The sequence below is a fragment of the Zingiber officinale genome, chromosome 2A, assembly GCF_018446385.1.
Source record: "Zingiber officinale cultivar Zhangliang chromosome 2A, Zo_v1.1, whole genome shotgun sequence".
Classification (NCBI taxonomy): domain Eukaryota; kingdom Viridiplantae; phylum Streptophyta; class Magnoliopsida; order Zingiberales; family Zingiberaceae; genus Zingiber; species Zingiber officinale.
Genome location: NC_055988.1, coordinates 42,971,366 through 42,986,340, shown reverse-complemented (window position 1 = coordinate 42,986,340; position 14,975 = coordinate 42,971,366). Strand labels below are relative to the sequence as shown.

At 33.6% G+C, this 14,975-nt stretch overlaps 1 protein-coding gene across 3 annotated transcripts in view; it reads right to left on the bottom strand.

The window, feature by feature from the left end:
• Positions 1-2,504: 2,504 nt before the first annotated feature.
• LOC122041071 (methionyl-tRNA formyltransferase-like) overlaps positions 2,505-14,975 on the bottom strand; it is a 57,190-nt gene continuing 44,719 nt past the window's right edge. For all 3 annotated transcript variants that reach the window (XM_042600617.1, XM_042600615.1, XM_042600616.1), the window contains exons 8-11: positions 3,377-3,477; positions 3,109-3,168; positions 2,795-2,992; positions 2,505-2,705 (exon numbers count right to left, since the gene is read on the bottom strand). In XM_042600617.1, the coding sequence (XP_042456551.1) occupies positions 2,595-2,705; positions 2,795-2,992; positions 3,109-3,168; positions 3,377-3,477 (470 nt within the window). In that variant the 3' untranslated portion in view covers positions 2,505-2,594. The remainder of the gene's footprint in view (positions 2,706-2,794; positions 2,993-3,108; positions 3,169-3,376; positions 3,478-14,975) is intronic.

The window sequence follows — 14,975 nt, the reverse complement described above, 5'->3', positions numbered from 1 at the left end:
CCGAGGAGATAAATCACGGATATCTATTAGTCCTTGGAATAGTAATTGGCACATAAGACATTTACCTCAGCTATGTCGAGATTCGAGTCCTAAATCTTAAGTTGATAACACCTCATACGTTAGCCACTAGATTGTCCTAATAGAACATGATTATATATATATATATATATATATATATATATATATATATGAAAAAAAGATTAATAATAATAATTGAAAAAAAATATAAGCTTTTACAGGGCGAAGAATAACATACGAAGAAACACTTGTGATATAGAAACTCATGCATATATTATATATATATATATATGAAAAAAAGGTTAATAATAATAATTGAAAAAAAATATAAGCTTTTACAGGGCGAAGAATAACATACGAAGAAACACTTGTGATATAGAAACTCATGCATCGAGCATATCGATTTTAAAACTGATTTATTTAGAGTTTAGGATTTATTTAGAAGCAACAAACACTAATTATAATATGAAATGAATTTGAAGGAAATTGATTGATTTATCAGTGAAGTTAAAGTTAATACAAGTAGTTTTATAAAAAATGTAAGACTCAAGGAAGTAAAAGATAATTTCGGTTCAAGCATCTCCCATTGTCAGTTTTATAACAAAATGAAGGAAGATAAATCATATACCGAGTGGCCTCAGGTAGGAGAGGATTTAATTTTTGAGAGAAATGAATTTTGTGGGAATCGACTCTTATCCAATGAAACAACTCTATCATTAGAGTACTAATTTGACTACAACATGGGAAACAAAATCCACTTGTCATATAGCAATCGTAGTTCTGATAAAAAATTCAAGACCTCAATTTAACAAAAGATGATTTTATTCCCTACAAGTATTTAGTATCACCGACCCTATAATAAAATATATATAGATAAATTACAGTACATAAGAATCTCCTAAGTGAGAGGACATGACCCAAAGTAATGAAGTCTCAACCCAAGTTCAATCCGATAAATTTATTATTATTAATTGTGCTATGTCCGTGGGAGAGAAAAAATTTTAAAAAAAAAACCTAGCCTCCGAGACAAGGTAGTTTTGATATAACAAGACTCACTTACCTTATAACAATTGTATTAAAAGAAACAGAAAAGTCTAAGTTTTTATTAGACCACTCTAAAATTTAGATTCCTTATATTATTTATAGTTAAATATAATATATGAGTGAAAAAAATATAATAAAATCTATTTTAACAATATTGTTACTATTATGATTTTTTTTTTACTTTTTATCTATGATTAAATCTAAATAAAATAAATATTTGTTTTTTAAAAATATCGTCCGTATAATCCAATTTTAAAAGTTTCAGTAAAAATACTTTTAACCTTCTCTGTTTCTATCAAGTAATATTTTATCTTTTATTTAAAAAAAAATATTTAATCCCCTTATTAAAGTCAGATGTAAAAAATTTTATAAAAAATAAGTATACCTTTATTTTTTTTTATTATTTTTCAATAATAAAAGGAGAAAATATATTGAATTGGCTATTATATTTTTCGATAGAAATGTTTACAAAATTCATACATACACAAACATAAACAATGAAACAACAATAATTTTAAAATGAATAACCAACCAAAAATTCATTTCACCATCCTCATCAAATCAAAAAGAACCAAAATTCTAAATTCATAAATTGAATGGGACAAACAATGAATAAAAGATAATTGTATATTTTTTTATTATTTTTTGATAACATGAAGTGGAAAAAAAATATATTGAATTAATTATTATAATCTTCAGTAAAAACTTTTGAAAAATTCATACATATACCTACATAAACAATAGAAAATTAAAAGAAATAACTAGTCAAAAATTCATTCCACCATTTTCACCAAACCAAAAAAGAACTAAAATTTTAAATTGATAAATCAAAATCACTCGTACTTCATTATATGCTACATTTGATAATGAAGAGATTTTTAATGATAAATTTTATTCTATTTTTATTTAATTTTAATTCAAAAATATAATATTCTAGTCTTTTTTAATTTGATGAGAATGGTGAAATGAATTTTTAATTGATTATCCCTTACAGAGTTAGATGATTATCTTATACAAAATTTCTCACATCTAATTTTTGATCAAATAGGGTTAAATGTTATTTTACATATGGCGCAAAATACTTAAAAGACAAAAAAATACAAGGGTTAAAGATATTTTACCTATAAACATAAATCATATTCAATTATTCCTTCCATTTTAAGCATTTTTATTTTTGGTAAAAATATTTGTTATTTGGAATATAGACATATAAACTAGTATTAAAAGTCACTAGTATTAAAAGTTAAAAACAGAAAACCAATTGAAAACTCAAATGAAAATTTTAATAAATTTTCTAGTAAACTAAATATCATATGTTATAAAATAGTGCTGAAGAATTTTTTTTTTTTCAAAATTTAAATTATTAAAATATATAAGCTGTCTCAGAAAATAGTAAACAATTTATATTTTTTTTTAATGAAATTTGGATGTAAAGAGACTACTGATTTCTCAAGAATATTAAAGCAATTTAAGAAACAATAACAACAACAACAACAACAAATCCAACAAGGAAGAAATTATTGCCAGTGCCTTCAAATATGTGAAAGAGCCTTCTGAGGAAGCTTCAGCCTCTGCCCCCGCAAGCCGTTCCAAAAATCTCGTGCACTCATGACCTTCTTCCCAGGAGGTTGAAGCTCTAGAACCTGGCAGCCAAATACAAAAGAAACCATCAAGTATTGTCCAAATCCAAGCCTTCATAGCTTCAACAACAAAGTATTCAGTTACAATCCACCTCAAGCCAAGAATCGCCAGCGCATGGGACAAGCAATGCGCTCCGAGAGTAAATTATCTCATTTCCACCTCCATCAACGTCAGTGGCATCAGAGATCCTAGTTGTAGTGATCTTTATCTCAACCACATTGGCATTACCGTTCATGTCAATCACTTGAAACTTAGCACGAGTTCCTGGCCAATCTGCAAATGCTCGTACCTGAAAGAGTGTGTTCTAATCATTCATACCAGTGTAATATCTATTACCTGGCCAATGATGCATGAGTAGATCCAATCTCATTTAAGAAATCATGGACGCGGCATTCATGAAGTTACCTTGTTGTGTATTGTTTTAGCATCTTGGTCGAATGATAGACATGACTCATCGTTGGTCAACTACAGGAAAAAAAGGAAGAGATATGGATGAATGATTGAATGTGTAGAACAATGTTAACGCATTTAAACGGGCATATCTTGGGTAGAGATACTTTAAGAAGTTATTAATGTACTCAAGGAGCGTGCCCACAACTTATACAGGTTAATAATCTATTTTGATTTTTGGACAAAAAAAATTCTAGTGCAAACATAGCCCAAAACTTATTACCTTTGGTGCCAAAGAGGCTTTAGAGTGATCCTGTGGTTGTGCTTTCAATTTTGCAATACCATCCAAAATATGTGGAAGTTCACGAAGAAGTAATCCAGATCCTATTCATACAAATAAAAGGAATAAGTATCTTTAAAAAAGAAACTTATCATGCTCTCATGAAGTTTCCACAAAGATGTAATGTGAAACTTCATCGCCTATCTACATAAGAGTACTGCTATGAGGCACAATTTTAGGCCATTAACATAAGATAGGAATGGAAGGTCATTTTTTGAAAATGATTCATCTATAATATAGTGGTTGGTAGTTAAACTGCATCGCCTATCTACATAAGAGTACTGCTATGAGGCACAATTTTAGGCCATTAACATAAGACAGGAATGGAAGGTCATTTTTTGAAAATGATTCATCTATAATATAGTGGTTGGTAGTTAAAGTATATTGGTTTCGAGATTGTCATGGAGGTCATACATTTTTTCTTCTATTCAAAAGACATCTTTAAGGTAAGTGATAAGTGATAATTGATGTCTCCCCCAAAAAATATTAAAAGAGGAACTACTAATTCAGATCACTTTTAGCGGATCACAGCATTCAGTTCTGAAGCATATAATATAACTCAAATAAGTAAAAGTAAACGATAAAGTAAAAGCACAACAAAATGTGCACAGATTATGGGTCTTGTAAGTTTGCTATAGAGTGCAGCATTATAAGCACAAAAATAAAATACAATGAATATATATATATATATATATATATATATATATATATATATATATATAGAGAGAGAGAGAGAGAGAGAGAGAGAGAGAGAGAGAAAGAGTAATGTTATGTTGCCCAACCCGTCCACAACCCACTCAGACTTCCGAGCGCCCTGCACACTCAGTTGGCAACATAACAAATCTCTGTGTGTGGAGGGCAAATCAAATCATCCTCAGAGAAAAGAAAAAAAAAATAAAACATTTGGGAAAATATTTTTTACCATTGGCATATATATCAGTCCACCAAACAACTATTTCAAGACCAATAGATCAAGGTTATTTGAAAGTTTTTAACAGGATGAGTCCACTAAAATAACTGGCCAAGGTTCAAAACGCCCCAAAAGAATGCATTTTTAAAGGACTCCATGGCAGGACCTAAGGTACCATTTTGTAGGAAAGCTCTACTTGATCGCTCTCTGAACAGATCCCCCTTTTTCCCCTCTCGGGTTCATTCTCAGAGGCACTCATTTGATATAGTTGGCCTTTTCTGCTGACCATACTACACTTGTAAACCCAATTGATTTACAAGTTCAGCTATCTGTCATTTGTGAACAGTGAAAAGTGGGGTACGAATAGGTAAGGTTCAAACAATCATTACATGTATGAGTTTCAGTTTCAGACTAAAAATGGGTACAATTTCACCATGGCAACACTCAATTTTACTCCTATAATCATCTTCCACTCAGCTGGATAACGGATATAAGAATCTAGTACTTGGAAAGTTGATTCAATTGAAATTTTGGAGCCACAAGTTAACAAAAAAAAAGGCATTCCAACGCCCTTGCTATATCAAAATGAGAATTAAGCATTTGATAGGAACATCAGTACTTAACATCCAAGTAAACCTCATGATTTTCAGGATCTATATAAAATACTGCTTCTATGACATTTGACATTGGAATTACCGAATTAGTTTCTTCATATGTCCATCTTAATTAACCTTGAGGGTTAAACTTGGACTGGCGCAACTAAAATTGGAAGAAGAAGCACAAGTATATCAATATGAATATGAGTAGATCCTTGAAATATTATATCATCGGTATGATCAATGATACATCAAAATCAAGCTATAAGTATAATAAACCTCAATCATAATCAATCAATATTGGTGCAATCAGTCTCCAAGGTTATAATATTTGACAATATACCTGTGTTTGGTAAGTTTAACCAAGGGTTGACCCAAATAGAACCTGATGTTTGGAAGTGACAAGTCTAGTCAAGTCAAGGTTGACCAGATGACTAACAAAAGAAAAGTCTAGTTAGGTCAAGGTTGACCGGATGACTAGCAAAAGTCCAAGCAGTTCAAGAGTGACCAGATGTTTGGTAACGAAAAACCCAGGTAGGTCAAGGATGATCGAATATCGGGCAAGTGGCAAGTCCAAGCAGGTCAAGGTGAGTGGATACTTGGTAAGGGAAAATTCAGACAGGTCAAGAATGACCAGATGTTTGGCAAGTGACTAATCTAAGCAGGTCAAGATGACCAAATGCTTAATAATCGAAAAATCCTAGGGACATAGACTCTAGGTAGAAGTCTTGGAGGAGTGAACTTTAAGTAAGAAGCAAGCCTAGTAGATCAAGTAGACTTACAAGATTAGTTTTGCTTGTGGTGTTTGTTAGGTCAAGTAGACTTACAAGATTAGTTTTGCTTATCGTGTTTGTATGCATGTCTTGTAGGAACCTGAAGCTAGAAGCAAGACGAAGAGCAGACGAACACAATTGGACGCAACTGAGTGAACCGAACTTGACCCGAGTCGAACCAAACCCAAACCGGTTCGATGGATCGGTTGGGTTTGGTTGGCTAGGTTCGGGTTCGGACTCGGAATTGGTGACATGGCTTGGTTCAGTCGACCGGAAAAATTTTTTGATCGACCAATAAACCTGATAACGATGAGATCGCGTGGATTGGTCCAGATCATGATGAAGTCAACCGTGGGGATTAGATTTTATCAAGTTAGGTCGATCGAAAAAGGTTGATCGGTCTACCGATTAAGTGTTATAAAAAAAACCCTCGAGATCAGTGTTTGGAGGCATCAATCTTCCAATACTACTATGATGTTCCCTTGCTATATGCTCGAAGGAAAGGCAACCGGAGAAGTGCTAGGAGTGTGAGATGCTCAGGGCTTCCAAATCGATCAACAAGTTTGTGTGTATTTCATTACAAGCATTGTTATTACTTTTTATATACTTTATGCTTGATTAAATTTGTAAGAGATTTCTCCAACTCACGAAAGGTTCCGGAACGGAGAAGACAGTAGACAAGTGTCACCTGTGCATAGGCCTTAAATGTACTAACCATAGGGATTGGTAACTAAGTGAATCCCCTAGTTATGTCTATCGATATTCCCTCCCCCCCCCCCGGGCACGGTTTTCCTCCTCTATCGATCTCCATGATCCTTGTAAAATACCGAACCAAATAATAATTAAATAATAAGATTATTTGAGGAAATAATCTTATTGGGATTTTTAGAATTTTTAGGAATTTTATGGGATTTAATAGGAGCTCGTGTGGCGTATTTAGAGGGGATACACTTGTGGGCTCGAGAAAAGTCTGTTTGGAATACCCAAATGTGGGAGTTGATTGTGTCAATAAACCCTAAGTTTCAATCAATTCTTATTTATTTATTTATTTTCTTTTCCTTATCTCCTCCTCCCAATTCCCTTTGCGCCGAATCCCTTCTTCTCCCGAGCCTCACCTCGCGACGCCGCCTCCGCTCCTTCACCGAGCCTCTTCTCCCCAAGTCGTCGCCGGTTCTCTGCTCCGTCGATCCATAGCCGCTAAGTTCCCGCACCTGAGCTAGCCTTTCTTCCTCGCTCGAGCACCACATAGCCGCCGGCCTCTCCTCACGCGAGCGTCGCAGCCGGCGATCTTCCTCCTCTTCTCCCTCGAGCCACAGTCGCGGCTCCCTTTTTCCTCAGGCGAGCACCAGAGCCCCAACCCTTCCCTCTCCTCCCATCTCTCTTGGATCAGCCAAACAGAGCCTAGCCGCCAACACAGCCGTGCTAGCCACCAACACAGTCATGCCCTAACCGATCCAGCAGGTATAATCTCTCTAGGTATAAGTTTCAGGAATAAGGGATAAGAGTAGGTGTATAAACAGTTTCCGTTGATGTCCTTGCTTCTTCCTGTGGTTTCTTTCGGTTCTTCTTGGAGCTTTGGGGATTTTTGATTCGTTTCGGTGTGGTGTTTGATTGTTCATGATACCTCCAAATTTCTGGACAGATTTAGGAAGATTAGGGTTTTGGGTTAATGATTTCTTTATCGTGACCCGATTACTTGTTTCTTCTTGTTGTAATGGAGGATGGGATAACATATTTGAGTGGATTGGGAATTTGTCCCCGTGGTCGCTTTATTTTCATGATGGTTTCGGGCTTCTAGTAGCGGATTCGATTGTTGACAAATTGACTTTGAGGTTGTAATGGTTCTGTGTAGAAGAATTTGGTTTGACATGTGATTCTGTTTTTTTTTAGTAAATTAGGGTTTTCCCTAATCAGATTCGGTTATAGTTTAGCCACCTAATTCATGTTGGGTTTAGTTAACTGGTTCATGTTTGACATAGCTATAATATGCATCGTGTGTTTGCAGGATTTTGATTCGATACGGGTGATTTGACGTTGGGTTGGTTTGGCACAAACTACGTATAAAAGCGGGTACTTCTTACTTTGTTTCTTTTAGTACTTTGACCTTGGTGCATGAACTATTTTGGATAAGAAACTGTTTTTTTATCTTGACTCCACTCTTATTTTCTTGCGCTTGATACTTCACTCAAACCTTTGAGTTATTCGTTTCTATATCCACACAGTCTCTTATTGTCATCAATGATATTTAGCAGATACTAGATACCATGTTTGCATGTTTTGATTATTGTTTATTTATGTTCTGTATTGAGCATGCTGGCTTCATGTAGCATACATGATTTTTGTTTATATATATATATATATATATATATATATATATATATGTGTGATGACTGTTGTATTGTGCGCATCATATCATTGCATACATGTCAACGACAAATTCTCCCTTACGGTCGAGAGAGTCGTTGACCAAGGTCGCATCCTCGGCCACTCGATAGAGTGGTAACTGGAGTTGATGTCGCTTGTCTTGTCGTGCCGCACTAGGCCACTTGTGGATAGTTGTAGCTCGAGTTGCGAGCAGCAGGGACCCCCTTCGCTATGTAGCTAGTTAGCTACTTAGCACCTGTCCGCTCGGTCACTTGAGAGGAGTGACGGCCTTTAAGTGGTACAGTTGTCATCGATCCGGCCTCTCGACCATACAGGGGTCGTGGTACAGTGAGGTGGGCGGGGTGACCATCTGTGCATACGCTGTTATTATACTTACTTTGACTGCTGCTGTTTGCACATGTTGTTGTTGCTAGCTTATGCTACTGTTGCTTACTTATGCTGATATGCTTATATATGTTGAGATATATATCTGTTGTGTGCGTTTAGACTGACTTACCTATTGGTAATATGTATATACCTCACATGTTACCCTTGTAGCTATGAGTAACTTTGTAACAGAGTTGTTCTACTCCTGATTTTACTAGCCTAGGATATGGTTACAGGTACGAACATTTATTGTGATTTTATTTTAGTATCTGCTATCTTTTCATTATGAGACTGTATTCCTTTTGACATTCTCTATTGGTTTATTTTGTTCATGCACTATCTTACCTTTACCCGCTGAGTTCTAATACTCACCACCTCGCAAAACTGGTTTTCTTTCGCCAAGTGACAGGTAGATGATTGAGAAGTTTCTTAGAGAGTCTCGGCTGCCAGTCCCACGTTACACTCGAGGATAGTTTTCTTTTTGGTTTTGTTATCGTTTGGGTGGTATGTTGATTTTGTGTGTTTTGGTTTTCAATAAGTCGATGTGAATTTTGGAGTCAAGTCTGGTGATTGCAGGTATTTTTGTTAGTGTCGTTAGTCTTACGTTTGTATTATTTTGTGTTTTCCGCTGCGTTTACTTACAGCCGTGTGGGATGTTATTATACTGCGTGATTGTTGTCCAGCCGGGTAGGTTGAGTATATTAAATTGCGTGGTTATGTTGTTTCTATTGTGTGTATATTCTAGCCGTATGTGGCTGATGTATTTTGTATGTATATATGCCTCAGATTGTCACCGGTACAGGAGAGATGCTGCCGAAATTTTTCAGTAGAGACTCCTCTGGGGCATGACACAATTGTATCAAAGATAGTCGACTCTGTTGGTGCAATATCCTTTAGGTCAAGGTTGACTAAGCTTAAATTGGCTCAAACTTGAGTCATAATGTGTGAGTTTCAATGTTTAGCAATATATGAAGATTGTTTTGACAATGTATGGAAATTACAGGAGCAATCATTCGTTTGGAAGATTGGTCAAGGTTGACCAGGTTAACAAGAATAAGAGTCAGGTAAGTCAAGGTTGACTGGATACTTGACTGGGAAAGTCCTAACGGAAGGTTAGGCAAGGATACCAATGGGAAGGTTAGCAGAAGAGGGAAATCCAAGTGGGTCATTGTTGATTGGACACTTCGTGTTGAAAGTCCTGGTGAGTGAAGCCAGGCAGAAGAAAAATCTTAGTGAGTAAAGCTAGGTAAAAGCCCTGGTGAGTAAAGACAGACAAAAGGAAAGTCCTGGTGAGTGATCCTAGTGAGTGAAGCTAGGTGAAAGACCTAGTGAATGAAGCTAGGCAGATGGAAATCCTGGTGAGTGAAACCAAGTGAAAACCCTAGTGAGTGAAGCTAGGCAGTAAGAATGTCCTAGTGAGTGAAGCCAGACAATGGAAATCCAGGTGATTCAAGGATGACCGGACATCTGGTGATTAGAAGTCCAAGTAGGTCAAAGGATCGACCGGATACTTGGCACAAGAAGAAAAGTCCAAGTGGGTCAAGAGATTGACCGGACACTTGGTGAAGAAGTCCCAGCATGTCAAGGTTGATCAAATGCTAGGCATTGAGGAGTCCCAACAGGTTAAAGTTGACTGGATGTTGGGTTTGGGAACCCTAAACTTGAGTTAGGCAAGTTAGCGTTGGTCAATCGATCAGGTGATCGATTGAACCAGAGCCCAATCGATCAGTCGATCGATTGAACCAGAGCCCAATCGATCAGTCGATCGATTGGGGGGACCTTCTCGTGAGCACAGAAAGATTCCCAATCGATCAATCGATCAATTAAGCAACTCTAATCGATCGGTCAATCGATTGGGGCTGAATTTCTCGCAAGGATGTGAGAAAGGATGAATCGATCGGTCAATCGATTCAGGCATTTTTCAGCGAGAGCACAGAGACACTCTGAATCGATCGATCGATTCAAGCCTCCCCAATCGATTAGGATATGCCCGTTGCACAGGATGCAGGTTTTGGACGGCTAGGATCGTTGGGATCTGACGTGGCAATCGATTGGGAGTCCTAGATCGCGGAATATAAAAGCGACAGTGAGTTCAAATGAAGTAGCGCTTACACGAAGATCTTCCCCTATTCTTCTCCACCGAGCTCACGAGTCTTCCGCCAGTTCTTGGAGCATCTTGGGAACAAGTGTTGCTGCACTTCCAAGAGTCAAGAGGCATCTACAAGCTACACGAGATCGAACAAGGCAGGTTATTCATTGTATTGCTTACTTTTACTTCTTGTTTCGAGTTGTATGCTTGTGTGAGTTTGTACGACGTTTCTCCACCTCTGGTAGTTACCGAGAATGAGTGTTTTTCATAATGGAAAGTGCTCGTGTGTGTGGATCCTTGGATTAGTCACCTCTTCTTGAGGTGAATACCAAGTAAATCATGATGCTAGCGTTGTGAGCTTGCTATGAGGTTTTCCGCTACATCATCATCTTCTTTGAAGCAAGCAAACAAGCGCGACGAGCTATTCACCCCCCCCCCCCCCCCCCCCTCCCTCCCTCCCTCGTAGCTCCCAAAGTAACCCAACAGACTCTTATTCGAACTAACCGCCAAGGGAGCAAGGAGGCCAGAGATTGAGGGGGAACAAAGGTATGAATTAAGATTTCCATATAATATGATTTAAGTATAGGGAGAGAGGACACTAAAAAATAAGTGTTTCACTCATAAGATTCGGATGACACAACCGGTGAAAAAAGAGAATCTGATGCCAGGAGTCCGAAGGAACAAAGAGCATAACATGTGCTTCAAGTGCAAGCGAGCCGGACATTACAAAAATCAATGCTTAAAGAAGAAAACAAAGAAATCTAGGAAAAACGATCTAGGTCAGTAATTTTAGAATTTATGAAAATATATAAAATGCATGATAGTTTAACTTCAAATTATTGCAATAAATTAGAGGATAATTTGAATGATAAGTTAGAAGAGAAAAAAATCAAATTTAATTAATAACTCAAATTTAAATAATAAAGATAACTATGATTTGAAGAATTCAAAATTGATTATTAATAATTTAAAATTAGTTAATTTTAAAAACAAAATTAATCAAGATCAAGCTAGATCTAGATCAAATTAATTATAATTATGATAGGATATTTGATTTATTCAATCAAGATAATTCAAATTTGAACAATTCAAATGTAATTAAATTAAATAATTAGAAATTAAATAAAAAATTAATTAATCAAAATAAAGTTAATTTGTATACTTCTAATTTAATTAATAAGAATTTAATGAAAAATATAATTAATTAAGATAAAGTTAATTTAAATAATTCAAATTTAATTAATCCAAATTTAATTAATAAATTAATTAATCAACTAAAATTAATCTAAATAATTCTAATTCAATTAATCTAATTAATCTGAATTTAATTAATAATTCAACCCATCAAAATAAAGTTAATTTAATTAATAACCAAAATAATTCTAAAGATAAATTTAGTTTGAACAAATCAAATTTATTTAAATTAAATAATTTGAATTTAAATAATAAATTAATTAATCAAGATAAGCTAATAAATTCCAATTTTAAAAATTCTAATCTTAAAAATTCAAATATTCAAAATTCAAAATTAAATTCTAAAACTCAAGAAAATAAATCTTTTAATGTTAAAAAGTTAAATTTAAATATTAAAAATTTAATTTTAAAACTCAAATCAAATTATAATAAAGTACCTTTTAATTATGGAATAATGATTGATTCAAATATAAATTTAAGAAATGAATCTTTAACTTTTAAAAAATTTAAAATTAGAAATACAAACTTTGAAAAATAAAATTACAAACATTAAAAACATAGAATTGAATTACAAGTTTAAATCAAACACAAATCTAAAATCTAAAATCCATAAACTGAATTACTATGGAACTAATTAATAAAACTATTCTCAAGAAAATAATAAACTTAATAAAAATAAAAAATGTGTCAAAATGGATTGACACATTTGCAGATTAACACGAAATATATCAAATCGAGAATTTGATATATTATTAAAAACCAATAATTATTTTATCGACTTGTGCGACATATTGCATATTTGCTATGTGCATGCATACTTGTATCTAATTACCATGTCTATTTATGTCATGTCATACATGCTAATCTTAAATTAATTGCTTATTATAGAACAGCTAGATAGGAAAAAGGGTTGTCTAATCTTGACAACATAATATCAAGACGCGGTGGGATGATCATACATTATGGAAGATTAGTCTAAATATGTCTGGGTTGGATAAGAAGTATCCTACTTGGTGCACTCAACTAAGAGGAATTAACTGAAGTTATCTCACTATATCCTAAACTAGTTAGACTAGGATTTTGCATTAAATTAGTTAAGTGTTCAATTTCTTGAATTGGTTTTGTGTAAGTAGTTATTGATCCGATTAAGAAGGCTCTATGCCTCGCCACGACCTAGAAGACAAGTCTAGAAATGCCCATTTAATTGACTGTCGGCTAAACTTGAATATAACCCAAGGTCACACAACCTTCCCCAATTCAAATTTAACGTCAATTAAGTAAATTTGAAAAATCATCTCACAAAACTCATAAGGCAACCATGTATTCTATGTATTGAAACACATAAAATGGGTGAGAGGATAAAGACAATTACATTGAAAATATTCTAAAAGTAATTTCAAAATAGTAATTAACATAGTGATGTTTAATAAAATTCATAATTTGATTGGATGTATATATATATATATATATATATTTCAAAAATCTATATACCTTTGAAAATGATACTTGTTGACCAACACTTAAAGTCTAAATCCTGAAGTCAACTTTGAATTTCTAAAACCCTAAAACACATAGGTATGTCTTCCTTGTGATTAACAAGGACGTCCTAACGGTGTGTTAGATTAAAGGGGAGGTACTTTCTGAAAGACTAATTTTTAAGGGAATATTTCAAAATTAATCTCATCTTCAAAATATCTTGAAAAAGAAAGAAGTATTTTGAAAATTTTAAAAATAATTTTATAAATTCCTTTAACAAAGATTTCAAAATATTTTTCACATATGATTTTGAAAAATGTTTTCAACAAGGGTTTTTTTTTCGCTGAAAGATAATTTAAAAAAGAGTTTGAAAATTATTTTAAAAATTACTTTGAAATTATTTTTGAAAAAAATCTTTGAAAATATGTTTTAACATGACTTTCAAAATATTTTCAAAAACTCCTTGAAATTATTCTATAAAAAAAATATTTTGCAAATATTTTCAAAAACCATATTTGTTGAAATTTTTTGAAAGATTTTTTCAAAAATGTTAAAAGTTAAGTAACTATTTTCAAAGAAAATTTTGAAAATATAATGGTCTTTCAAAGGTATGGGTAAGAATTTTGACTAAGGAAAACATTGTGATTGTGGTGCAAAACTTAAGGAGAGCCTTAGATAATTGACCTTTTGATGTACGTCAAAAGAGGAGAGAAAGACTTAGATAAATTTATAACCTCTCAGTTTAGCATAAGATCCTTAAGACCTAAGTCTAACTTAAGAGTATTTTCAAATATCTAAAAGGAAGATATTGTTAATGCAATCAGCCTCTATAGTTTCAATATTTGATAATATATTTGTGTCTGGTCAAGTTTGACCAAGGGTTGATTCTGATATTTGTTAGTGAAAAGTCTAGTCAGATCAAGATTAACTGGATGACTAGCAAGGAGAAGTCTAGAGTTGTGCCTATTAGGAGGTAAAAATGTCATCCGACTCGGGCCCATTTTCTTGGGGGGGCCATAATTTTGAAAAAAAAAAAAAACTATTAGATAGTAGTGTAAATTTGTCCAATATAATCCCTTGCACTTTAATCCTTCTCAAAAACCGATCAAAGAACTTTTTTTTTCATCTTTCCCCTTTTAAATTCTTAAAAAGCAATGAAAGATTTGATGGTAAAATCATTTTTTAGTACCTTGAAAGTTTGATTTCTTCATCCTCTTGCTTTTTTTTGATTATTAGTTTAGAATATTTTTCTTTTAAAAGTAAGAGTAGATATTTCGACTTGTTTAATAGATGAAACAAGATTTGTGTATGTTCTTTGAGATCTAGAATTGATTGGAAAAAATATTTATGACTCCATTAATTTTGTAGATTATCCAATCAAAGAAGATAAAGTGAGCTTTTAGTTGAGTTTTTGTTGTTTTCACTACTTTATGATAATAATAGGAATTATATTAATCTATTATAAGAAATCTTCATTAAGATGAGGCATTGATTCATATGCTTAACCAAATTTTGAATAAATATCTCACAAAATTGCAATATAAGTAAAAGTATATGTGACATTCCTTCGAATTGTTTGTTGAATTCTTAGGTTAATCATACCTCCTAAGTACCTGTCCGAATCTAAAAAGAAAAAAGAAAAAGGAAACTAAAGATTGAAAAATAATTCAAAGATAAGTTGGAGTTATCAATAAGTACTTTGTTTCAAACGAAAAAGCAATTGCAAGGTTGGAACGTAGTTGATAATTCAATT